The 23,508-nt window shown below is 42.2% G+C and overlaps 3 protein-coding genes across 5 annotated transcripts; 1 reads left to right on the top strand and 2 right to left on the bottom strand.

Moving 5' to 3' along the window:
* Positions 1-21: 21 nt before the first annotated feature.
* LOC143338622 (histone H3.3A) lies at positions 22-2,075 on the bottom strand. The gene is made up of 4 exons (XM_076759161.1): positions 1,984-2,075; positions 1,080-1,217; positions 840-993; positions 22-728 (listed from the first exon to the last, which is right to left on the bottom strand). Exons 2-4 carry the CDS (start codon positions 1,205-1,207, stop codon positions 600-602), a joined length of 411 nt encoding a protein of 136 aa, XP_076615276.1. The 5' UTR covers positions 1,208-1,217; positions 1,984-2,075; the 3' UTR covers positions 22-599.
* A 229-nt stretch (positions 2,076-2,304) lies between these two features.
* On the top strand, positions 2,305-10,746 carry unk (unk zinc finger). 2 transcript variants are annotated; one of them, XM_076760229.1, is made up of 15 exons: positions 2,308-2,655; positions 3,197-3,406; positions 4,888-5,064; positions 5,176-5,306; positions 5,846-5,981; positions 6,073-6,190; positions 6,283-6,367; positions 6,465-6,772; positions 6,920-6,985; positions 7,208-7,391; positions 7,508-7,609; positions 7,721-7,906; positions 7,994-8,175; positions 8,323-8,583; positions 8,886-10,746. In XM_076760229.1, the coding sequence occupies exons 1-15, from the start codon at positions 2,507-2,509 to the stop codon at positions 9,039-9,041; spliced, it is 2,451 nt and encodes an 816-aa protein (XP_076616344.1). In that variant the 5' UTR covers positions 2,308-2,506; the 3' UTR covers positions 9,042-10,746. The 2 variants fall into 2 exon arrangements, with proteins under 2 accessions (XP_076616345.1, XP_076616344.1); XM_076760230.1 differs by lacking the exon at positions 8,886-10,746 and having other exon boundaries at positions 2,305-2,655; positions 7,994-8,179; positions 8,323-8,549.
* unc13d (unc-13 homolog D (C. elegans)) lies at positions 10,746-21,709 on the bottom strand. Of its 2 annotated transcripts, none has more exons than XM_076760227.1 (34): positions 21,595-21,709; positions 20,684-20,710; positions 19,916-19,972; positions 19,767-19,823; positions 19,580-19,687; positions 19,407-19,466; positions 19,129-19,195; positions 17,875-18,055; positions 17,740-17,784; positions 17,580-17,651; positions 17,430-17,499; positions 17,239-17,343; positions 16,864-16,956; positions 16,661-16,761; positions 16,371-16,488; positions 15,886-16,007; positions 15,702-15,792; positions 15,560-15,616; positions 15,360-15,457; positions 15,014-15,065; positions 14,756-14,886; positions 14,246-14,363; positions 14,002-14,154; positions 13,815-13,910; positions 13,523-13,729; positions 13,330-13,404; positions 13,161-13,240; positions 12,913-13,027; positions 12,543-12,614; positions 12,340-12,423; positions 12,130-12,250; positions 11,917-12,040; positions 11,588-11,808; positions 10,746-10,882 (listed from the first exon to the last, which is right to left on the bottom strand). In XM_076760227.1, the coding sequence occupies exons 1-34, from the start codon at positions 21,652-21,654 to the stop codon at positions 10,770-10,772; spliced, it is 3,351 nt and encodes a 1,116-aa protein (XP_076616342.1). In that variant the 5' UTR covers positions 21,655-21,709; the 3' UTR covers positions 10,746-10,769. The 2 variants fall into 2 exon arrangements, with proteins under 2 accessions (XP_076616342.1, XP_076616343.1); XM_076760228.1 differs by lacking the exon at positions 21,595-21,709 and adding an exon at positions 21,431-21,469.
* Between the last annotated feature and the right edge of the window lie 1,799 nt (positions 21,710-23,508).

Genomic DNA, 23,508 nt, shown 5'->3' with positions numbered 1-23,508 from the left:
TTGAATAACACAACTGCACAATTTCTACTCATAAAGACCTTTAATAGAAAGACATCCATGTGACAACATTTTCATAAATAGTATTAAATGTAGCTGCCAAGATTTTATGTTGAAAAACATGTAAAAAGCAGTCCAGAAAAATACAGGGGATCTGCCATGCTCCTCGTCACTGAGCACAGACTACCAACTGTAGCAGCTAATAGTCTGACACTGCAGTGAGACCTGTTGAGCATGGCCTGCTGGCATATTGTGGTAAATGGAAGATGGGTGACAACCCTGGACCCCATGGAAGAATTCATCCTCAGAAGACAACTCCATCCCCAGAAGGAGTTTGATACCCACAAAGAACTTGAGGGTGGTATGATGGCTGTGATATGTAGTAATGACTTATGATGGAATAGGCAGATATTCCTGCTACACAACATTTCCAACTATCCTACATGTACCCTGGTTTGTGGAATGACTGATTTGTCCCAGTCTAAAAAAATACAAACTCAAAGAAAACTTATAAAAAAAATACCCAAGAAATAAAAATGTCCACAAAATGGTTAAGTATGATAAATAGGATTATTTGTCTTGACAATGCTGTCACTAATTGCTTAGGCTCTCTCTCCCCTTATCCTACGAGCCAGCTGGATGTCTTTGGGCATGATTGTGACACGTTTGGCGTGGATGGCGCACAGGTTGGTGTCCTCAAACAGACCCACAAGGTAGGCCTCACTGGCTTCCTGTTGAAAGAAAATAGTCATGTTCGATAATCAAGGTCACATACAGCACAACTCATATTGCCCTGATAGCACAAGGACGATAAAAATTTTTTACTTCCATGCCATATTTACCTGGAGAGCTCCAATAGCAGCACTCTGGAAGCGCAGATCAGTCTTGAAGTCCTGGGCAATTTCCCTCACTAGACGCTGGAAGGGCAGCTTGCGGATGAGCAGCTCTGTGGACTTTTGGTAACGACGGATCTCCCTCAGAGCCACAGTTCCAGGCCTAGACAACAAAGCGTTTTAGTGCCATATTTAAACATTTACAGTAGGCCATTTTTTTGGATGGATGTTATAGTTTAGTTGACATACCTGTAACGATGGGGCTTCTTCACTCCTCCAGTGGACGGGGCGCTCTTCCTCGCCGCCTTGGTGGCCAGCTGCTTCCTTGGCGCCTTTCCTCCAGTAGATTTACGGGCGGTCTGCTTGGTACGGGCCATGGCGTATTTGCTAAGTACAGGAAAAAGAACCTAGATTAAAATCGTTGACAATTGTCTAAATAGTGGCAAATGTGGCCAAGAAACTCTACGAATCAGGAATTAATTATCAAGCTAACACGCTAACCTAGCCGACAACACAGCTCCCCTCCCCCCAGGTTGTGACCACTGGGAGGCGTCGGGTTCGCTCCTGTGTGCGTTATCAGTGCTACATCAGTCTGCCGGCGAGATCTAAAATAAGTCATCGTAAAAACGGCTCAATGTTGATGTTTCTTCTGTTGCTGAGTCACGACCAACAAATCATTTAACCGATTGCGGCCCACTGCAACCAGAAGACAGAAACGTCAACACACTCGGCGCCTACACCAGCCCAGACAGCCAGCTTTTGCTTTTCGACTTCGCCATTTTCACAGCTTCTCATTTCACCCCCAGGCGACATTGCCTCGACTTAGCTCAAGCAACATTAGCTTACATATACGAAGCGTATCTAACGGGCAACTTTGTGTCAAACACAGTCAACCTAGACGGTTAATTCTAGCCAACCTTTCGCTTATTGACTTGGTATTGTTTTACTTTGGGGACGAAACAGTGACGTTTAACTAGAAACGTCAACGGTAAGAGATTCCATTGTTCTATTTTTAGCTAACGCTAACGTTAGCAAGCCGTCGGGTTAGCCTGTTTGCTAAACAATGTCTGTACTTAGAAACGCGTTTCCCGGATATACAGTTAACAGAACGAATTCACGAACATTACCGACATTGCAAGACAATAACATTTACCTTTAGGATGTCGCTGATAAAAGTAATCGTTGTAGCTGTCAAGTTATCGGCCGTTGCCTCACGGAGGGAAAACGAAATATGTCGGGGGGGGGCGTTGAGGCCGATTATTAATACTTTTTGGTGACGTCATGCTCGTAAACCACTTCACGCTCATTGGTTAACCTTCCAAAGTGGACCAGCGGTACAGCCAATAGATAAGATGCAGCAAAAAAAACATAAATTCAGTCGCTCATTTCACAATGTTTCAGGCTTTACAAACAAGTTATATGTTGCTCTGTAATGTAATAATCACAGTAACAATTAACTCTCGTATGTCTTTCATGATCTGTACAATCATTAGTTAAGTTGTGTTTGAACTTCATGTCCCATAGTTCCGTGTTGTCCCTACTTGTCCCTTTGCTACTACTTCCTCCTGCCTTGCGCAAGCTCACATCGTAGTAGAATGCGGATTTCGAAGCTAATAAGAATAGCTAGCCAGTAAGCTAAAAACAAGGTTCTTGTTGTTAGGCTTTAAACGGGTAAAATGTCTAAAACACACTCACAGCCCCCGTCATCTTCGGCAGCGACGACTACCGGGGGACCCTCCTCGTCCTCCTCGTCTTCGCCCGCAGGGGGCTCGACATCTCCCGCAACCGTGTTGAACGTGCAGCCCGAGAAACCTCAACATTACACGTACGTAGCTAGTTAGCTGGATTAGCTAGCTAAGTGTACACAACCTCACGTGTAGATGCATATACCACACCACAGCTAAACTGTATTTGAAAAAATGAGTGAACGATAAGCCTCATATTCTGTAGAAGAAACTTGTTCAGCGATACTGTGCGTATTAACCGGAGCAGGTCTCGAGAAAGAGGCCTAACGTTACTCTCTTAACAGTAGCCATTTCTTTCAAGCTTTTTAGCACAGCATAGTTCAAGTTCTGTATTCCTGAATGTTTATCAGTGGTCCTTAGACCTGCTAGTTTAGTTACATCAGTGTAGATATTACTGTTTAAATAAGCTTTTCGAGGGAAGATGTTTACCACTGTACGGAGAGTAATATATTTGTCATAAGAGTATGATAAATAGGGAATGCCTAGAATAATAATCACTGTAAGCAAGAATATTGAATGTACTGTAAATAGATATAATTGTACTTAGTAGTAACTGTAAAAGACAGTAACACTGTCCAGAAACATGTCCTCACTCTCTCCTTGTTTCCCTCTCTCTCCCAGATATCTGAAGGAATTCAGAACTGAGCAGTGCCCCCTTTTCGTACAGCACAAATGCACACAACATAGGCCTTTTTCCTGTTTCCACTGGCACTTCCTGAACCAGCGGCGGCGCAGGCCCATCCGCAGACGGGACGGGACCTTCAACTACAGCCCAGATGTTTACTGTACCAAATATGATGAGGGAACAGGCACCTGTCCCGATGGAGACGAGTGAGTGCAAATGAGGTTTCAGTGCTGTGCCAGACTGCTCTAGGTTATGTTTGCATTCATTAACATGGAGCCACACATTTAACATTAAAACTCAGGTTTGTAAAGGGGAAGTTTTATTGTTGTTTTTGCACTGAATTGCATAACTAGCCCCACTGTATTTGGCAAGATGATAATGGTGGCTGAGAGTGACACATTTGTGTAAAGAATGCTCTGTTTCACTTTTTGTAGGGAGTAAAATAACACTTGGCCTTTTGTCAAGAAGGTCAAACTCAAAATGGTTAAATCTTGCTGGTGTCCAAAGTATCGTCCCCATCTCATCTCTAGTAGGCCTTTTACAATAAATTTTTCAAGGCAATCACCAGAATGTGTAGAGCTTCGCATGGCAAAGGACTTTTTCCAACTCAGTGAAAGTCAATGAAGGAGTGCTTGAGGATACTCCCTATCCTCAATTGTAAGTCAAGTTGAACAGCTTGCATGAGTAGTGTCTGATGCATAGTCTTTTCCAGTGAGCGTTAGCATCTGAACATAGCCATTCTCCCACCCTGTGGGTCACTTTTAGACTGAAAGTGAGCCATTGTGGTCTTTATGGCATTCCATTGATGTAGACAAAGGTAATGTAAATGCAGGAATGGAAGTTGATCGAGGGTTAACCTGGGATGTCTTTGATACATGTTAATGAACCATTCGGTAGTATGTTATGTGAACATTTCATTTCCAGCTCTCATCCCAAAATGCCTAGTTGCAGACAAAGAAACTCACCATTACACAAAGGAGGGAAGAGTTCTTAAATTTTATAAATGAAAAGTTTAGCTGTTAATTGCTTTAATATATATTTTTATGTGGTGTTGGTGTGGCAAGAATCCTAATCTCTAAATGTTGTATAGTTGGAGTGTTTTACAATAAAACTAGTACGTGGATTGTCTGCTGCAGACCTTGCACTTGTATAGTGCCAGTGCTTTGTGCAGGGCTCCTTTGTACCTCATGTCAGCAGGGATTGAAGCTGTGCAGCATGGTATCGTACAAAACTGTTGTGCTGTGACCTCCAGACATTTATATATACAAGCTTCTTATTGAAGTCATAGTTGCATCTGCCTTTTATATAAAAAATACTGGCATGTAAAATACAGTTGCATACAGTACAACTGAAATGATTAGTGCAATAATTTATTAGTCAATTGGCAAAACATTAATTTGCAAAAAATATTAATTGTTTGAGTCACTTTTCAAGCAAAAATCGAGCTTCATAAACGAGGGTTTCTTTTGTTACATCATTGTAAAGAATGTTTTGGGTTATTAGGTAGATTGTTAAAGGTAAAGCCATTTATTGATCAATCCAGAAAATAATCTGCAGATTAATCTAGAATTAGAATAATCAGAAATTGCAGCCCTGGCATGTAATATACTGTATTGTCTTTATGTTTGTATCCATGTTTTGAATGTGATTTTGTGTGTGTGTGTGTGTGTGTGTGTGTGTGTTCCAGATGCCCATTTCTGCATCGGACAGCTGGTGACACAGAGCGCAGATATCATCTCCGCTACTATAAGACAGGATCATGTATCCACGAAACAGATGCAAAAGGCCACTGCAGCAAAAACGGCTCCCACTGTGCCTTTGCACACGGATCACATGATCTGCGCAGCCCTGTTTATGACATCAGGTGCCCAAAGAACTTCATTGTAACATGCAACCAACCGACTACATCAGTTTCTGTATGTGTATCTGTGCTTCAGTTGCTTACACGGTTCCTTTACACTGTGGTTTTTCACAGGGAAGTGCAGGTGATGGAGTCTCAGGGAGGCTCGGGGGCCACAGAGGGAGGTGGAGGAGATGGACAGTCAGGACAGGCAGCAAGTACAGCCCTCATAGAGAAGATCCTGAGTGAGGAACCACGTTGGCAAGGTAAGTCTGTGTGAGCAAAACCAGCCCAGTGTTAAATTCATGCAAGGTGCTGCATTGATGGGGGAAATATGATCCAGAAAAGTCTGTTATAGCAACAGATGTAGCCTTGTGTTTCATTCTTACTTTCTGTCTTTTTTTTTTTTTTTTGTTGCAATCTCCCACCGTGTGTTCAGACTGGCCACATTCAAATAAGTGACAGGGCTGCATTTTTTCCACATAGAGCTAAAGTTGGTGTAAACACGGCCTTAATTAAAACCCAATTCCATGCGACACATTTCCAGCTGTTGGGGTATCTCTCGCTGAAACACTGCTCATGATTGGTTGTAAAGAGGCAGATTTTTACAACAACTGTATGTTTTTTTGTGAACATGGGAACTATCTTCTTCATATCTTCAGATCAAACCCAGCTGAACCGCCTGCTTGTTTCTCCATTTGGACGATTTTCTGTCATTTCTTCTAATATCTTTATCTGGTGACTCTTGACCAGCTCACCATCTGCCTTGCCTCACTGTCTCCTTCTGTGTATTTTAACTCCTTAGATAACAATTACGTGCTGTCCCACTACAAGACAGAACTCTGCAAGAAGCCACCGCGTCTGTGCCGTCAAGGTTATGCCTGTCCATACTACCATAACAGCAAGGACAGAAGGCGCAGCCCACACAAGCACAAATACAGGTGCTCCATTACATCATCTAAAAGGGAAACATTTGAAGATCATGTGTTGTTTTTGCCTGACTGTGTTGCTGTTTTGTTCTTGCCATCACAGAGCGCTGCCGTGTCCATCTGTGAAACAGAGTGAGGAGTGGGGGGATCCCAGTAAATGTGAGGGAGCGGAGGGATGTCAGTATTGCCACACAAGAACAGAACAACAGTTCCACCCAGAGGTTTGTCTCTTTCAGCTGAGTGCTTGAAGAATCCAGACCAGAAATCACAGGAGATTAATATCAGTGTGTGTTGATTTGTCACTCCGTCACAGATCTATAAATCCACTAAGTGTAATGACATGCAGCAGTGTGGCAGCTGTCCGAGAGGGCCCTTCTGTGCCTTTGCTCATGTTGAAAGTAAGTCCCCACAAGATATTTCCAAGCAACCATCTCAAGATTCATTTTGCAATTTAACATTCTGTTTTTTTCTGTTGCTTTTTAAAATCTCCTCCAGAGCCCTTTGTTCCAGAGGAGCCTTCATTCCCCACACCAAGCTCCCCTCCACCCCCCAGACCTCCAGACCCTCTTCCTGCCCAGGAGACTTCTTCAAGTCCCAGCAAACACAACATGGGGTCTGGGCCCGGTTCTGGTTCTGTTTCAGACCCCTTCTCCCCATCTGCTGGGTCATGTGTTGCAGAGCAGGGACTGCTGGGGAGCGTTTTGTCCCTGTGTGAGGATGGGAGTGGAGGAGCGGAGCCTCTGTCTCCTTGGGCAGGAGAGGGGGGCTACTGCAGAGCACCTGGGTTTGAGAGAGAGGATCAGGTGAGAAGGCGGATGAAGAAAAAGGGCAACATGAGCTTTTTGAGATGCTATGAAATTAAATGAAATCATCTCTTGAAAGCAGCGACTACAAAGAGGCTTATCCTGCATGGTTTCCTGTCATCACTCTTTTATTGTTTGTGTTTGCAGGCGAAGCAAAGGAGTTTTGCCCTTGAGCAGCGCAGCAGAGAGCTGGCATCAACACAAAGCAAACAGGTACAAATGCGATCTCAAACGTGAGGTGTTGCTCTTGTTTTTTTTTTTTTTTCTTTTTATCATTTTTATGCAATCTAAAATGCTTAATGCATACTTTCAGCTGGTTCACATATTTTCTTCTGAAAGCAAACTTTTCTTGTAGTAGTAGTCTCGCTGCAAGGACACATGAATAAACTATCACCTGTTCTCTAAATAGCACATTGCACATTGTTTCTCTTTCAGGACTTGTTAGTGTTTCTGCCTGTGGGCAGCCCTTTGAGTCTGTCCTCCAGCATCCCCTCAAGTCTGGCCGCCACACCACCCAGCCCCGCCCCTCTCGGACCACCAGGATCCAGCATCTCCTCAGGCATGAACGCTAACGCCCTGCCCTTTTACCCCACCAGTGAGACCGTGGAGTCAGTTGTTGGTAAGTGAAAATGTGTCAAATTCTGCTGTTCAATGTTTTCAACAATAAAGAACTAATACAGTTAAAATGTCTAAATGTAAATGTGACACATTGCTCTGGTGTTGGATGTATTGTAGAGTCAGCCCTGGATGATCTGGACTTGAATGATTTTGGTGTGTCAGCGTTGGAGAGGAGCTTGGAGAGCAGCTCTGCTCTGCCTAGTGTGGGAGTTATGCTGGGTATTTCAAAGACACAAGAATGAACACACAGAACTACGTACAATTTCAGTGTAATAACACATGGACACCTTTTAGCATCACTCATAATGATTTGTCTCTTTGCCTTCACAGGAGGTAGCCAGTTTCAGAGTTCTGCCCCAGTCAATATCCCAGGATCCTTTAGCAGCTCTGCTCCTTTTAGCTCCCCTTCACCATCTCCCCCAATCAGGCCACATGCTTCACCATTCTTTTCTACTCACCTGTCACAACCTGGCCAATCAGAAAGCACCTTCTTGGGACCATCTCATAGCTCTTTAGGTTTGTGGAGTTTGATTCAAGGACATCAAGTGTTGTATTAAGGGATAATATGATTTTTTTTTTTTTAATTTCTACTTTTCTTTGTAGGTCTGAATGGTATGAGCAGTAACATCTGGGAGCATTTTCCATCAGGCCAGGGTTCCCCTGGTACACCACCCACCCTTCTACCCTCTGGCCCCTGTGCGGATACTTCCAGGCTCAAACAGGAGCTGGAGGAAGCCCATAGGGCACTGAAGCAGTGGGGTCACAGCTGGAGACACACAGCTCAGGTAGGTAGGTAGCGGGGCATTTGTGCATGCAACGCTGTGACATGGCTGTTTGAGTCCGTGCAGTGACCTCTATGTTAATGCATGTTGCAGTGGCTGGGGATTATTATTCCAGTTTTGAATCAATATTCTGTGTTCTGCATCTTGTAGTCATGGGCTGCACTGAAAGCAGACGCAGAGGAGTCCCGTGCCCATGCAGCACGGCTAGCCATGGAAGCAGAGAGGGCCAGACAGGCTGAGGAGGAGGCGCAGAGACAGGCTTCTCTCCTGCAGGAGGCGCTGGAGAGCTTAAGGAGTGGAGACAATCCCCATCTAGCACTGCACCAACTCCAGCTGCTACATCGACTGCCGTTGGAGTCGGTCCTCAGTTTGCAGGCTCAGCTCTGTAGCTGCTTGCACGCTGTGGAACAGGTAATACCACAGACTCACAACTTACATGTTCTTTAGCCAACCTAAAAACCTGGTGAACCTAAACTTGCATGGCTTTTAAGCTAAAGTTACGTGAAAAAACAATGCTCTGTATGACCTTCAGCTCAGTCTTGCTGGCAGAACTGCTCTGTTTTTTTGCACCCACACTAGCTTTGTTTGACCTTAATTGTTTTCCTCTGCTTACAAAATAGTGGTGAACACCCTGTGTGGTCCCCTAAATCATCCCGGTCTCCCAGTCTAAGGTGTAAGTTTGAGGTCTAAATCTTTTCTTCTGTTTTCCAAAGGTGGTGTACAGGAAACAGAGACAGTGCTGCGTGACGTGTGGAGAACAGGGCTCAGTGTCCCTGCCCTGTGGCCACGGACTACAATGTGAGAGCTGCTCCACCTCCACAGAGTGCCCGCTCTGCCCCGAACAGACCCTGGAGCAGCAGCTCTCTTGACCTCACAACCCACTTGGACCACCACAGATTCCAGACCAGTCAGTCCTGATTCCACAGATACCAGCCTTTGATTTCAGCCACCATTCAAACATATGTCGAGGTCATTTTCTAACGTGGTAACCACACACGCACTGATCTGGTTTTGTATTTTTTTAGATAATGTTTACTGAGGAAGGACCAGTTTATGTAGACAGGTCACTAAGTGAAAGCCCTAAATATTTAATTTAGGATGAATCATATTTCCAGTGTTACCCATGGAACACCAGTACATTTTACTAGTTATTGCTCTTGACCAGCAACACTGTTCTTCACCACTGTTCTTGATTTGTGAAAATAACTCAAAGACCTGCTGTTATTGCTTCTCTAACGCTACTATGAAACATTAACATACATAGCTCTAAATCACATTTTGATACATTTTAAAGCATAAGCTCGCCTTCATAGAACATAGTTCCAGAGTGTTATCTATCCATCTGGATAATGCAGTTTCTTTCCAGGAATAATGACAGCGATCTGCCACGGTCCTCATAAACCACAACCCTCATGATCTAACTGAGGAGTATTTTACTAAAGTGAACCCACTAATTATGTGTGCCGTATAGAATGAAGTATAGCTGTGCTCATGGATGAGATGCTTTGTGACAACACAGAAGTGAATGTCAAACTACAACTGCCTTCTTGGCTGAGGTCTGACTCTTGGTGGCCTGGTAGTATCACTCTGGTTCCCTCTGCTGTGTGTTTACATCCAATTCAGGGTAGCATGAGTAACTGCATTACAATATCTGGAAAGAAGCAAATATATTGTCTGACTGCAGAGATCTCAAAGCTTTCTAGATGGATGGCAGGGCAGGTTAGTTTTTATTTTGAGGGTGATGAGCTGTCTTAACTAAATGAACAGGTCTGACTGAAAACACTTAAAAAGGTCATAGTATTTAGTTTCATCCTATACTGCTACAGCCAAAAGGGGGGCCGTCATACCAGTCTGCTGGTAGTGCTTATTTAGATATTGATTTCATTTTCTTTTTTTTCTATCTTAAATTTAAAATTGTCAATTACTGTTGAATAATAGCAAAATATTTAAAAAAAATGTAGTAATATTTGTTTAAATTGACAACAGATGGCCTCTGTTAAAGCACTCAGGTTTTCTCTAATATTCTTCTACATGTACTGGAAGAGGAAAGCATGTAAACGCAATCAAGGCAAATGTACTCAGTCAACTTGTGTAGTCTTTAATTTTTACTTTAACGCTTTTCATGTAAACTCAAACATACACATTTTTGTTAAAACTGGCTCATTTGCTATGTGTAAAATCAACGTGTGACAGGTTTCTCTGCCAAAATTTTTACATTTGTAGTAATCTTTGACATTTCAGTTTGTCAAATGTAGTCTAATGTGTGTGTGTGTGTGTGTCTATATATATATATATATATATATATATATGTATATGTATGTATACACACAAGTTAAGTGATGTCATACTTATCTCTTGCACTGAGTAGAAAAAACATCAGGAAGCAGACAGTAAAGGCTTTGAGGTTTAAACGCAGGTGTGAAAGTGTCCATGATCACTGTGATGGTCTTCGGTAAACCCATGCTCTGCATACTGTGCACACACACAACTCATCCAACACCAGTGTTTCTTTCTGAGTGGATTTTTGTCTTTGTTTTTGGTACAGATCATTAAAACAAATTGTATATTTTTGGAGGAAGACATGGTCTGTGTGTTTGTCACGCTTGAATCCCCTCCTGCGACTGTTTCTCACGCTGTCTTCGCTTCTTCACGAAGGCCTGAGCCTCTCGCTCTCCTTTCCTGGACTCCAGTAACCTCAGAATGCTGTCCTCTGGAAAATGTACACATTGAAACAAATTCAGGATTTGCAGGATAGGCACACCATCACTTTTCAAAATCCTTTGAAAGACAAAACTGCACCAATATTGCATGTCTTAAACTTTGACAGTTTTCATGCCAATAAAAAGTCCAGAGTTGGAGCACCTATAAAAAACAGTGGTTACAGTTCAAAGTAACACAGCCAAGCTTTTACCAAGGTTATCAAGGGGTAGTGTGACAGGATACATATCAGGTACAAACTCTCCATCAAACTCCAAGAGTACAAATTAAAAACCAAATAAAGTGCATCCTGTTCAGTTGTTCAATCTTTTTAAGTGTAGCATTTGAAACCACAGCTGCCCTGGTGCCTGGAACCAGCAGGACTGTGATAATCTCATTGAAAACATTTTATGAAATATGCAGGAACAATATCAAATGTCATAAGGCCCCTAAAGCAGCATTGCTGTAACGTAGGAAAACAAATTAGCAAACAGTTAGAAATTCACATGGTCAGCAGACAGAATAACATTAGCCTTCATTTGGGGTCGTCTTTCTGGCCTCCTGACAAATACTGTTTTAGCACACATCTGGGGCCAGATAGTATTTAAGCACAGGAATACTGTATACATTACACAGAGAGTGGGAGGAAAAGGGTCATATTTGCCCAAGGCCCTTCAGCAGGTTAATCCACTGGTTTAAACCCAGTGATGGATCATACCATTAGGTTTCGGATGCATCAGAGGCAGTCGGATCTGAGCGGGGATGGCGTCTGGCTGTGTGCTGAGTCCATCTTCTTCCTTTCTTCCAGCAACTCCTGGAATGGCCTTGAGGGCCAGGAAGGCCTCGCCTTCAAAGTCATCTGTCCTCAAGGTGTCGTGGTCCAGAACTGTCACAACCAGGCAAGTCCCCTGAGTCTGGCACTGATCCAGGGACACCAGACTGAAATATGAAGGAGACAGAGAGCAGAGCATGGAGATACATGAAGTTACAAATATAAGCAAAGCACATGGCTGCACAAGTTCACATGTGATAAGAGCAACAACTTACAATTCAAAGGCCTCATCAAAAAGGGGGTTGAGATCGCAGCTTTTGACCTGAGTGCAGCGAGGCTCTACCTCAGGAAAAATGTGGTTTGGCTCCAGACACAGCTGCACAAATGGATCGCTTAAACCTGCCAAAAGCATCAAAGCAATGGGTCATCAGGAAAGGTGACGCAGTAATTAGCAAGGCACATTCTCCGCTTGCTTAGCATGGTCCTACCATTAGAGTCCATTGGTAAGAGGTTGACTGCATTCAGCACCTCCACTCTGAGTCTTTGGTCTGACCTCCTGTAGGATGTGAGGAGGGTGACTGCGCCATATTTCTCTCCACTGTACACGTTCTGTTGCACATACAGGAGAAACAGACAGAAAGTTTGAACAACTAGCATGAGTTTGCCAAAGTCTGAGAAGCATTTTCTGCAGGCCTCACCTGCTCCCATATTTTCCTTTCAAGGAACTTCTCCATGAGCTGCTGGCTGCTCAGAGAGTTGTGAGTCAGGTGAGCTTTGAGGACCTGGACACAGAGGAAAAAGATGGAGTATGTTCTCTTTTTCATTTTTTTCCTGACAAAATGTAGGCACAGAACAAGGTAAGACTCAAGGACATGAATACGCTCTGGCTTCAGTTACTCACCTTGTACTCATCAGAGTGGAGTGCACTCAGAGGAAGCCCATTTCCCTCAGCATGGAAGCACTGCTCCAAGCACTGAAATTCACACAACAGGAAATAAAGTGCCCCCGTAAATCCCAACGTGTTGGTTTCACATGTCAGTTTTTGTGCAGATTAAATAACTAAGCTATAACTAATTAGCTGTCTCCCACTGCTCACAGTCTTTGTGCTAAGCTAAGCTCCAGGGTCTCCTGGCCATAGCTCCCTCTCAGCAAGAAAGCACATTTCCCAAAATGTCAAACTGTTACTGTCAGTGGAATTCTTTTTGAGCTGAAGTGTACAAAAGCTTTCTTCTGCCCTGGTAGTCAAGACAACCGCATGGCTGCGGACCAACCTGCAGTGTGTACAGCAGTCTCTGGCAGAACACCATGAGCCCATCTTGCTGTGGATGCTGAGTAGCCACCTGGTAGAGGATCTTCACTGAGTTATTCCACAAAGGAGTCAGGAGACTGGACATCAGAGAAAAAAACAGTGACATCACTTCATGCAGGCTGAAATATTGGATTGAATCAACATGAGTAACACATGGAACCATCAGAGCTCACAATGAAAGAACTGTGAGGTGATAATCAAGCTTTGAACCTGTTGAAGTTCTCTTGAACCAGGTTTTCATTCATGTACTGCAGCTCTTGCTCCAGGTAGGCCATCAGAGGTGCTGCAGCCTAAAACAGGGAAGAGACTGGAAATCAAGCATACGTGTGATATGAAAGGCATTTGTATTTGTGTTAAGCTGGCAGTGATGGTCACCTACATCCTCTGTGGACTTGGAGGGAAACCTCCGCCTGGTAGACATGCTTCTGACATGAGTCTCAATGTCTGTGTTTAACTGATGAGTCACAGAGGCCAGAGGGAGAGGTCATGTTGAAGGGTTTTCTATACTGTATATCATCATTTTGTTTTCAAGAATTAACTGATGATCAAAGGCTACATGTTGAATGTCCCACCTTTTTACTAAGAGTGTCTAAAGCGGAGCGAATCTCTCGGCCAAGGACACTCTGGGCTTGCTGCAGCTGTGAGGGCAGAGTGTTGTTGAACTGGCTTTCCCCGATGACATTTTGGGTTCTGTCTCGAAGACTGGTCCAGTTCAGCTGTGTTGGAAGTCTGGTGAGCACTGACCTCAAGTGCTCCAAGTCATTCACCACCACACACAACTGCAGACAGAGGAGAAAGATTTGAGATCTGTGTGACGTAGCATTAGAAGCACCTCCTGTAAGGTGTCTCCTGGACTGTGCTTACCATGTTGATGGCGCTGCCGTGGTCGGAGTTCTCAGACAGCACCCTAACCCTCTCCTTCAGGATGAGACAGTAGTTCACCACAATCTTACACACATCCTGACAACACACAAAAAGCAATGGTAGACCACTGTCAGCTATGTAGACAATCTGACCAGTATAGCATCTGATTAGGACCATGTTAATGTACCTCAGTGAGTTTGACCATGAGCATGAAGGCCTCCTCAGGGTCAGGCCAGGATAGCTGCTCCCACAGCTGGCAGATAGGCTGGATACATGCCACCAGGTCCACTGCTGAGGAACTGTGTTTTATGGGCACGGCGCCAGACTGCAACGGCTGGAGCTGAGAGGACAAATCCACACATATCTTGATAATGCTACCCGAAATAAAGTGTGTTTATCGTAACAGCAAAGCTTCAAAACACGAGTGTTACCTTGTCTACCTGCACAGCCCTCTCCACCCTGTCCTGAGTTGTGGTGAATGCCTGGTTCAGCCAGTAAGGCAGAGCCTCTCTGAAGCCCTCTTGAAAGTTTGTCAGCTCAAGTAATCCCCTGAAACAACAGAAAAAGTAGTTGCAGTTGTATCTTGTAGAGCAATGATTCCCAACAAGGGATACTTGTACCTCTAATGGTGCTTTGCAGTGTGCAGGTGGTGTTTGGAATGATTGTGAAGTAGCTCAACTTATTAGAAAAGAACAGACATTATGATTTGATTAAACAAATATAAAAAGCCAAATAATATTAATTGATGTGATGCTGATCTTTTGTAAATATATTGTCACAATAACTAGCAAGCCACCAGCTATGACAGATCAACTGCACAGTACAAGCTTCCCACCAACCTTTGGCAAGAATGTAATGAATGGATAAATAGGTGAAACAGAAAAAGCAAAGGGTAACAGCTGAAATGAATAACTACTGCAGAGTATGGTGTGATTACTGACCTTTTCTGTAGGTAAGCCTTGTCTTTGTGGATGGCTTGCAGACTCAAGTAAACGGGGAACAGGCTGTTGGCTAAAGCCTGCTCCATCTGACCTTCAACCAGTGATGAGGCTTCCCTCACCTCCTTTGCAAGCTATAGAGGAAACAAGTGGAGAGAAAATGAGGTGAGATGAGATGAAGCTGATTAAAAGGAAGCTTGTCAGGGAAACTGGAGGTTGAGGCGGAGGCTGGAAACTCAAGTAGTTCCATTTGCCACTTACCAGGGAGTCAAAGCTCTTATAGACAACAGTGAACACATCCACCTGCACAGCACTATAATGATGAGAAAAAACATATTGATTATTACAAGATCAAAAATACTCCGTGTGTAATTTGGTTTGCTACTCCCCAAAGACCCCGAAAAACATGGATGATGGCTCCATTTCATTTAAGTGGGCCAGTCAGCCCTGGCAGTAAACCAGCCTATACCAACCTAGGACATTACAGCTGAAAAAAACCTGAATGGAATGCAGCCATGGTCAATGTTAATCAGTTCCACCTGGATACACCAAAAATGTCTGTTAATGGAAACAAGTCAATGCTGATTGTCCAGCTGTCTCACCTTACCTGACAAACACCCGATTCCAGACATCTTTATTGTGCTTTATGTCTTCCTGCACCTCCCCAATCAACCTGAAGAGGGCGCCCACAATCTCTGACAGGTCCTGTGTGTCAGCATGGTGGAAAATAACATGACTTCAGTACTGTGGCATAAATGGAGAAAGCATATCAGCCTGGATTCAAATACAACATGAGTCTGTCTTTACCTTCGTCATTGGCTGATGTAAACCCTTCTTGATGTTAAACCACTCCTGTGTACCTGACTGATATAAAAGTCATATTATAAGTTTAATGAACACTGATGATACGCATACTGTTGGTAACACTAACGATAGCATGACTGCTGACCTGTATGGCATCTTTAACCTCATCATGTAACTCAAACTGAGCTGGGTTCAGTTTCTGGAATGCCTGAGTCTTACAGATCTGGACCAAGATTCTGAAAAAAAACCCACACACATTCATGTGTTGCCTAATCTATGTTTTTAATTACAATGTGAGCAATTGTACAAACACACATAACTCTGTGTACCTGAGCAGTGTGTGTAGTTTCGGAGTTGCACAAGGAGTTGGGGGGAAGATGTCTCTGTATTTGGCCACCAGACACAGTCCGTACTGCAGGAAACCATGAAGAGAGTCCCCAAGTTCCTGTTTCTGTTAACAGAGTGCAACACCTTTCTCAACACTCACGCATGCTTAGATATTAACTCCTGGAGAATCTAGTGTGAAAGAGCTGTCAACAGTCTACAAAATAAGTGAGCAGCAGTGGAGGAAGTATTCAGATCCTTTACTTAAGTAATCAATCAATATCAAAGTGCAAAACAGTGCAAAACATACTCTGTTAAAGTAAAAGTGCAGTAAAAGTTGTGTGTTCACAAGTTAGCTTTTTAAGAACATAGATTTTTTACACTTTTTATAGCCACCACATACTTTTAGGATTATTATTACTGAAACAGCAACATGTAAGCATCTTATCACATAACTAATTTAAGTATATGTTGAATCTTTATTTGTTACCTGTTGGTATGGCAGCTCTTGCTGGTGCCAGTGGTACTCTATACTGGTTAGCTGCTGGAACAGCACAGATGAGTCCACCTCTAAACTCTGGTACAGCTTACTGTAAGCCACCCACTTCCTGTCAGGGATGCACATATCCACAAAAGTACTCAGTAGAGCAATAGAAAGACAGCATGGCATGCACACATTGGAGTGGTAACTGAATTTACTTCAGTCTAAACACTGTCTAAACACTGGTATACTCTCATAAAATCTGCTGTAAGTCTGCTGGGTGTTAACATGGTGCTTACGCCAGGTCCTGAAGAAAAGGTGAGAGGTCATTCTGAGTAGCATAGAGTTCCAGCAGCGTCTGGGCCTCGCCACCCAGTGCCCCTTTCCATGGAGCAGAACTCTGATAGTGGCCAAGCAAGATGCAGGAGTTAAGAAGAAAGAAAGAAAAGTACAAGATACAAACGGGCTTTGAGGAAGAACTAAGAGTGCACTTGTCCTCTACCTGCTGCTTGGAGATGTAAGCCTGGACAAACTGCTGCAGAATCCCACAGTAGTTGATGTAAGCACTGCGACCGGCACTCAGCGTCCCGTCTCTCTGTTCGTCACAAAAGACAGTCTTGAAGTTGCTACATTTTGGTCATATTTTATGTCTCACACCACACACTTGTTTCTTCAGACTTCATACTACACATGAGTGTGTTTAACTTTACGAGAGGCCAGAAATTCCAATTCCTGTTTCTGTACAAATTTAACCATCAAACACCACCACCTGATATTTTAGCTATCCACAATTTTCCAACAGATGTTTTCATGCATAAATGCTACATAGGTACATAAAACCAAACACAGCGTTAGAGGATGGAAATGCACTATTCACCGATTTATGGATGAATTTGAGGTTCAGGTGACACTGGCCTCGATCAGGATAGGTCTCTGTTCTGGGCTCCAGATTGTACCAGTTGTCCTCAGTACAGTGGAGATCCTAAAGTGAGATGATACACATGGTTATTAGACCAGGAAGGTAGTGAAGAGTAAAGTTGCAGATATGGGAATAAAAATATTTACTACCTGTAGTTTGAGGACAACCTTTCCCAAAAAGTCATCTGTGCCTTTCTCCTTTTTGGCGTCCTTGATCATCCTAAAAAAGTACAAGTAGAAAGGTTGACCTGCTTTGCTTGGTGAGCTGTTTGAGTGTGAGTCATACGGAGAGCGAGATACCTTCGTAAACTGTTCAAGTTGGTTTTGATCTCCTCAAGTTTCTGAGTGAGCGAAACCTCTTCGTCCTTATCCCTGAAACAGAAATGGCCTTGTTAATGTGAATGTAATAAAGAGGAAGACCTCAAAGCACAAACTGTGGAGCTCTGGGTGTTTTCCTCACCACATCTCAAGGTGGAAGCTGGCGTTGGTTATATCTCCGAACTCTCTGAACCAAACAGAAAGAATTTTGAGAAAAAAGACATTTCAGCCTGGTTCACCTGACGTAAATACACACATCCGACACACACAGACTCACAGGATGAAGGTTTGGTTCCAGATGGGGTTCAGAGTCTGCTTCTTTATGTCTGTCTGGTAGATTTTGTCATCTGACACAGCGTCTTTTACTACAGATTTACAGGGTTTGGCTCTGGCCTGCCGTGTTCGGCTCTCCTCCTCATCCTCCAGTATGGTCAGCATACAGTATGGGTCACTGAAACCTGCTCAAAACATACAAGAGCTCTGCGCTAGACTCAAGTCACAACATTTTTTCAGAATTCAGAGAATTCACAGACAACAGAAGACCACACACACAGTTGACGAGAAGTGAAAGTCACGGCAGAAATGTCCACAGGAGAACAGAATGTTTCCTGGAAAACACAGAGGTAGGGAAACACCTGAAGCAGTTACATTTCATCAATGGAGTCACTTTCAAAATGTCATCTGGAGAGCCAATTTAAAGTGCTAAATGCTAATTTCAGCATGCTAACATCATCACGCTGACAATTTTTGTTTAACATGTTAGCATGCTAAGATTTGCTAATTGGCATTAAACACAAAGTACAGCTGAGGCTGACAGGAATGCCAATAATACTTTATGTGAAGGTACACACATTAACTAGCTGCTTATTAGCATGCCTATAGTAACATGTTAGCACTTTATTATCCATTATAAAGCACTTATCAATGCCTTATTCTGAGCATTAGGGGTTAGGGTTATTAAGGGCTGAGGTTAGGTCATTAAGATCATAATTCATGTACAATAACTTCTTTACCTACTATCAATAAGCAGTAATTACGAACTCTTACTGTATGGTTATGTAGAATAAGTGATTATTAAGTGCTTTATATTGACTAATTAAGAGCCAATATGCTACTTATATGCATGCTAATAAGGAACTAGTTAATGGTGAATATGTGTATATTCTCTTTTCTAAAATGTCACCAGAATGTCACTAGTTTATCTGGTTAAAAACAAAAGGAGTGGACAGTTTGGAATTTTGGTCTAATGATGGCGCTAGAAGAAAAATAAGTACAAGTAACATGAACATGAGTGCCTGTACTGAAAGTCAATGGCAATCTATTCAGTAGTTGTTCAGACATCTCATTCTCCAAAGTCATTGGGATACATTGTCAGATGCTTCACTCTGACCCAAAGTGGTGAACCAACCAACCGATAGACTGAAAATGCTTTCCCTTCAGATCAACTGCTAGTGTGGCTAAAATGGGTGTAGTCCCAGTCATCACATAATAGAAAACTGTCAACTGTATGGTCTGCTGAGGTAAGGCTCACCGCTGACGTCTTTTCCCAGAATTCCCTTGGCTTCCTTTACAGTGGCCATCAGGCAGTATACTGGGGGCTGTAAGGGTCAGACAGTTATTTAGATACTTTGGTACTCAGAAATCCACTTATTGCTGACTCAAACATGCATATGACATAATTTTTGCCACTGATAACCTAAACGGAAGGTGGTGGAAAGTTAAGTTTCTTGGTATGAGTGCCATAAATAGATTTTGGGGGTCTTTAAAGGCGCATTCATTGGAACAAACATGCTGACTTCCTTTTCTCACCTCTGTGCTCTGTACTTTCTCCATCAAACTGTTGTGCTCTGAATCTGTCATAGTGAAAGCCTGGTAGATATGACAGATAGGACGAGAGGAAACAATCTCTGTAATCAGTCATACACCAGTTCACAGTCGTGGAGTTACAGATGGTGGGATGTGTGAAGATGAGGAGTTTATACCTCCTTGATGTACTGGTGAAGCTGGCTGTCTGTGAAGACTTCGGTTGATGAAGGGCTACCCATCTTGTGAGTGATGGTGTACAACAGCTCCTTATAAAGAGGCTTCAGCTTCAAACAGAAAGAAACAGTGAGAGCTCAGCTGTGAAAAAAACATTTTATGTGAAGTGCAGCAGATGAGTGATGATACCTCCAGCTCCTTGTGTCTTCGCGCTTTCTCGTTCGGGTTTTCATCTTCCTTAAAATCCTAAAGGATGGGAGCAGTACATTTTCTCCATGATTCTGTCAGCTGAATGAGTTAGATTAAGATATTCTAAGGTTAAATTTGAGGTCACCTACCCTCCTTTCTCGCAGCTTCCTCGTCAACCCAAATTTCCGCACATGGCCAGGCGACAACTGACAAGAGAAGCACAAAAGTCTGCCATGAGTAAAAACAGATACTTAAAGGACTGTGCTAGTGACTTCACATGTTGTAGCTCATTTAGTACCAGTCATGAATACTTGCTGTAGTGTGAATGTATTTTCCTATTTTCTGAACAGCCATTGATTTCCTTACAGTAAAAAATTTAGTTAATAGACTCTCGAAACTTGCTGGAGTTGTGCAATCCATCACAGTGAAAGTTTACACCAGCTATCACTATCTTAATTCTGTTTTAAGGTTTGTGAGAAACAGATAGACTGAATGATCACTATGAATGCATCAGAGGCAGAGACATTCTTACTTTTAATGATGAAAAGCAACAAAATCAACACAAACTTGATGTTAGCTGCAATGAATTACACACCTGAAGTGAAATAAAACCTTGTACAGACATGTCATGGTGCTCAAAAGGTTGAATCTTTGAACCCCACAGATTCAAAATTACACTAGTGACATTCCCATCATCCTCAACTGTACTTCATGTTTACTGCTAATAAGCAAATGTTAGAATGCTTAACTAAGATGAGAAACATGCTAAACATCGCAGCCATAAAACATCAAATAAGTAATTGAGGCGGAAAAATAAGGAGCTACAACTTGCAGAAACACTGGTTTGGTCCATTGACACAAAGACATACTGAACAAATTGAAGTGCAAGGCTACAGCAGGCAGCCGGTGTGTTTTACCTGTCTGACTCTTGTTAAGCCATGTTCCTGGAAAACAGAACATAAGGGTGCTTATGGTTAAATACAGGGGATCTAATAATGATTTCAAAGTACATAGTTCAATCAAATCAAACTAAAACAATCAGGTATTCAAAGGTGACCTCATCTCACCATCAGCTCTTCTAAAGAATGTGCAAAGAGACCTTCACATAATTTCAATTCCATTTCAAAAACAACCATGTTTTTTTTGATAAGGCCTGCCTCTGTCAGGGACTTCCTCTATTGCTGATAATGTAGACGAGAGGCAACAACCCACTGAGAAAAACCATGTTTAAGGGAATGACAACCCATCCTAAAATGCAAATACACATGTACTCAACCACATCACACACACAACAGCTGTCATTACATTTGTGTATATTAGCAACGTTGGAACTGTGTTCACTGTGTGCTCAAAACATGGCTCAATTAACCTCCTCCAAATGTGTCGACCACCAACAATTGCAACACATGCAGAAGCACACTGTATGGCTGTGTTCATGCCAGATATGCTCCATTCTGCGTCATCTGTTCCATGCTTACAGTACATCTAAAACAATTCTGATTCATAGTCACTGCATCTTGAAATAGCGACTTGGACAACATGACTCAGTGATCGCGTGCAATTTTGAACACATATGACAATTTTAGGTTTGAGGATTTCACAAAAAAGACAATTCTCAGTTAAATAACAAGCAAACAAACAAACCAAAAATAAAATGCCCTCACAATGAAAGGAGATAATATCTTCATGTATTTGACAGCATCATCTGTTTGGCCATCACGACAGCGCTATGTAAACTACGTGGTGAGTAACTGGCAGAAACGGAACAAACATTTAGTATATTTCAGACATGTCAATACAGTTCATACAAGCACTTTGTAGTCCATACCTGTTCAGGTGTTTGCAGTAGATTGTCTCCAGTGCTGGTGGGCTCACTTTCACTTGACATAATGATGCTTATATTTGACAGCCAGACTGCTGCCTGGTAAACTGGTGTGCTGTGTGTGTGTGATATAGGGAAGCTGTGCGTGAGATGTGCTTCGATGAACTATCGCACAGCAGCCGGAAGTCATCACTTCCTGTAGAAGGTGGTAACGTCAGTAACTGTGTCTTATGACTTTTTTTCATCCGGCACTCTACATTTTGTCTGAAGGCAAAATAACAGACGTCTCTCTGCTGTGTTTGTTTCAACATGCAGACCTGAACACACACACATAGACATACATACACACGCTTCAGAAATCTAAATTCCTGGTGCAAATCTAATGTGGCACATGATTAACTGCAGCTGACTGAGGTAATGAAACCTTATGTAACACGAGACCACAGCAGTCCACCTGTGGTTAGCTCTACCTGTGTTCCTGTTCAAAAGTGTGTTTACTCTGTTATGCTGTTGTGGTCACTGCATTAAGAGTCATTGTCTGCCAGAACTTTAATATGGATTTACAGACATATACATCTACACCTATATCTTTTTCTACGGGCTTTCTATTTCTATATTTGCTATATATTTCTATATTTGTATATTCAAACCTCTCAACAGTACATCTTTTGTTCCAGAAAGATACATACTTATATAATATATACCATATAACAAACTCAAGAATGCAAGATTAGCTGGTGAAAGTCTTCTACCCCAAAGAGACATATTTAAGATATAATATGATCACTTGTCACACACAATTTCACTTTGTTTGTACCTAAAGTTGACTTTTCTCTTATAGGCCTGTATGAAAAATGGAGTGAACACCAATATCTGTATATGCTATGTTGTAAGCATAGTATTGATGTAAAAGAAAAGAAACAGTAGATATATACAGTAAATGTGAAGTCAAAATTCTGTTTAGAGTAGCAAAATAAATTCCTCTTTATGGGAAAATAATGGTGTAAAAGACATTTTAATCTATCGTTTATTTAAAGCATACTAAGATTAGTTTCATTATCCATTTATCTGTTGTTTATTTTCTCAATGAATTCATACCTTTTTTGGTCTATTAAATATCAGAAAATAGTAAGTTGATACATTCAAACTGATTAATTTATTGGACCAACAGTCCCAAATCCAAAGATATCAAATTTTACTGTCATAAAAGAAGACAACCAGCAAATATTTGCATTTGAGAAGGAAGAAGAAGGAAAATTGTGGCATTTTTTGTTAAAAGAAAATGACTTCAAACAATAACTTGATTATAAAAAAAATAATTAACATAAATATGAATTTTATGTTGATTGACTAGTTAATGAATTAAAATAGTTTCAGCTTTAATTATGAGCCAAACATGATTGTAGTCACGCGAGGCATGTCTGTGTACGTGAACGACATGAGCTGTACTGTGTGACAGAACCTATGTGCAGTGCTGCCGCACGTTAGAATTTAGATTAGCTGATGAATATATTGTATTGTATGTCTGAGGCTCAGGTATGATGTCAGTGCCTGATGGCCTCTTCTGCATGTGAACTGTACACTTAAGCAATAAAGTTACATTACATCCTGTGTACTTTACATAGAAGTGAGTAGCTACTACATTTGACCCATCAGTTTGAGCTAAATGTGACATTTACACAACCTACTGTAACTTTTTTTTTTTTATTTACACAAAAAAAGTCAATTTCACTCTTTCACCGCTTTGTTGTTGGAACTCTGTGTGTGTGTGTGTGTGTGTGTGTGTGTGTCAGAGAGACAAAGAGAGGGCCAGACAGACAAAGACCTCCACTATTGTTTGCCAGCCCACACCATGAATTTGCATCTTGTTGCATCTTTCGTATCTTTCGTAAGCATGTGGGTACTTTTGCAACCTGACCA

Source organism: Chaetodon auriga, chromosome 20 (assembly GCF_051107435.1).
Source record: "Chaetodon auriga isolate fChaAug3 chromosome 20, fChaAug3.hap1, whole genome shotgun sequence".
Lineage (NCBI taxonomy): Eukaryota > Metazoa > Chordata > Actinopteri > Chaetodontiformes > Chaetodontidae > Chaetodon > Chaetodon auriga.
The sequence above is the reverse complement of the archived record's forward strand: the minus strand, read 5'-3'. Positions and strand labels throughout refer to the sequence as shown.

Coding starts and splice junctions, on each gene's coding strand:
- LOC143338622 (XM_076759161.1), bottom strand. CDS start 1,207: ATGGCCCGTACCAAGCAGACCGCCCGTAAATCTACTGGAGGAAAGGCG. Junction 994..1,079: donor AAGAAGCCCCATCGTTACAG/GTATGTCAACTA, acceptor TTTGTTGTCTAG/GCCTGGAACTGTGGCTCTGA. Junction 729..839: donor CTGCTATTGGAGCTCTCCAG/GTAAATATGGCA, acceptor TTCTTTCAACAG/GAAGCCAGTGAGGCCTACCT.
- unk (XM_076760229.1), top strand. CDS start 2,507: ATGTCTAAAACACACTCACAGCCCCCGTCATCTTCGGCAGCGACGACT. Junction 2,656..3,196: donor GAGAAACCTCAACATTACAC/GTACGTAGCTAG, acceptor TCTCTCTCCCAG/ATATCTGAAGGAATTCAGAA. Junction 6,986..7,207: donor CATCAACACAAAGCAAACAG/GTACAAATGCGA, acceptor TTTCTCTTTCAG/GACTTGTTAGTGTTTCTGCC.
- unc13d (XM_076760227.1), bottom strand. CDS start 21,654: ATGTCAAGTGAAAGTGAGCCCACCAGCACTGGAGACAATCTACTGCAA. Junction 20,711..21,594: donor TACTGCAAACACCTGAACAG/GTATGGACTACA, acceptor TCTGTTTTCCAG/GAACATGGCTTAACAAGAGT. Junction 17,652..17,739: donor AGCTTCCACCTTGAGATGTG/GTGAGGAAAACA, acceptor TTTCTGTTTCAG/GGATAAGGACGAAGAGGTTT.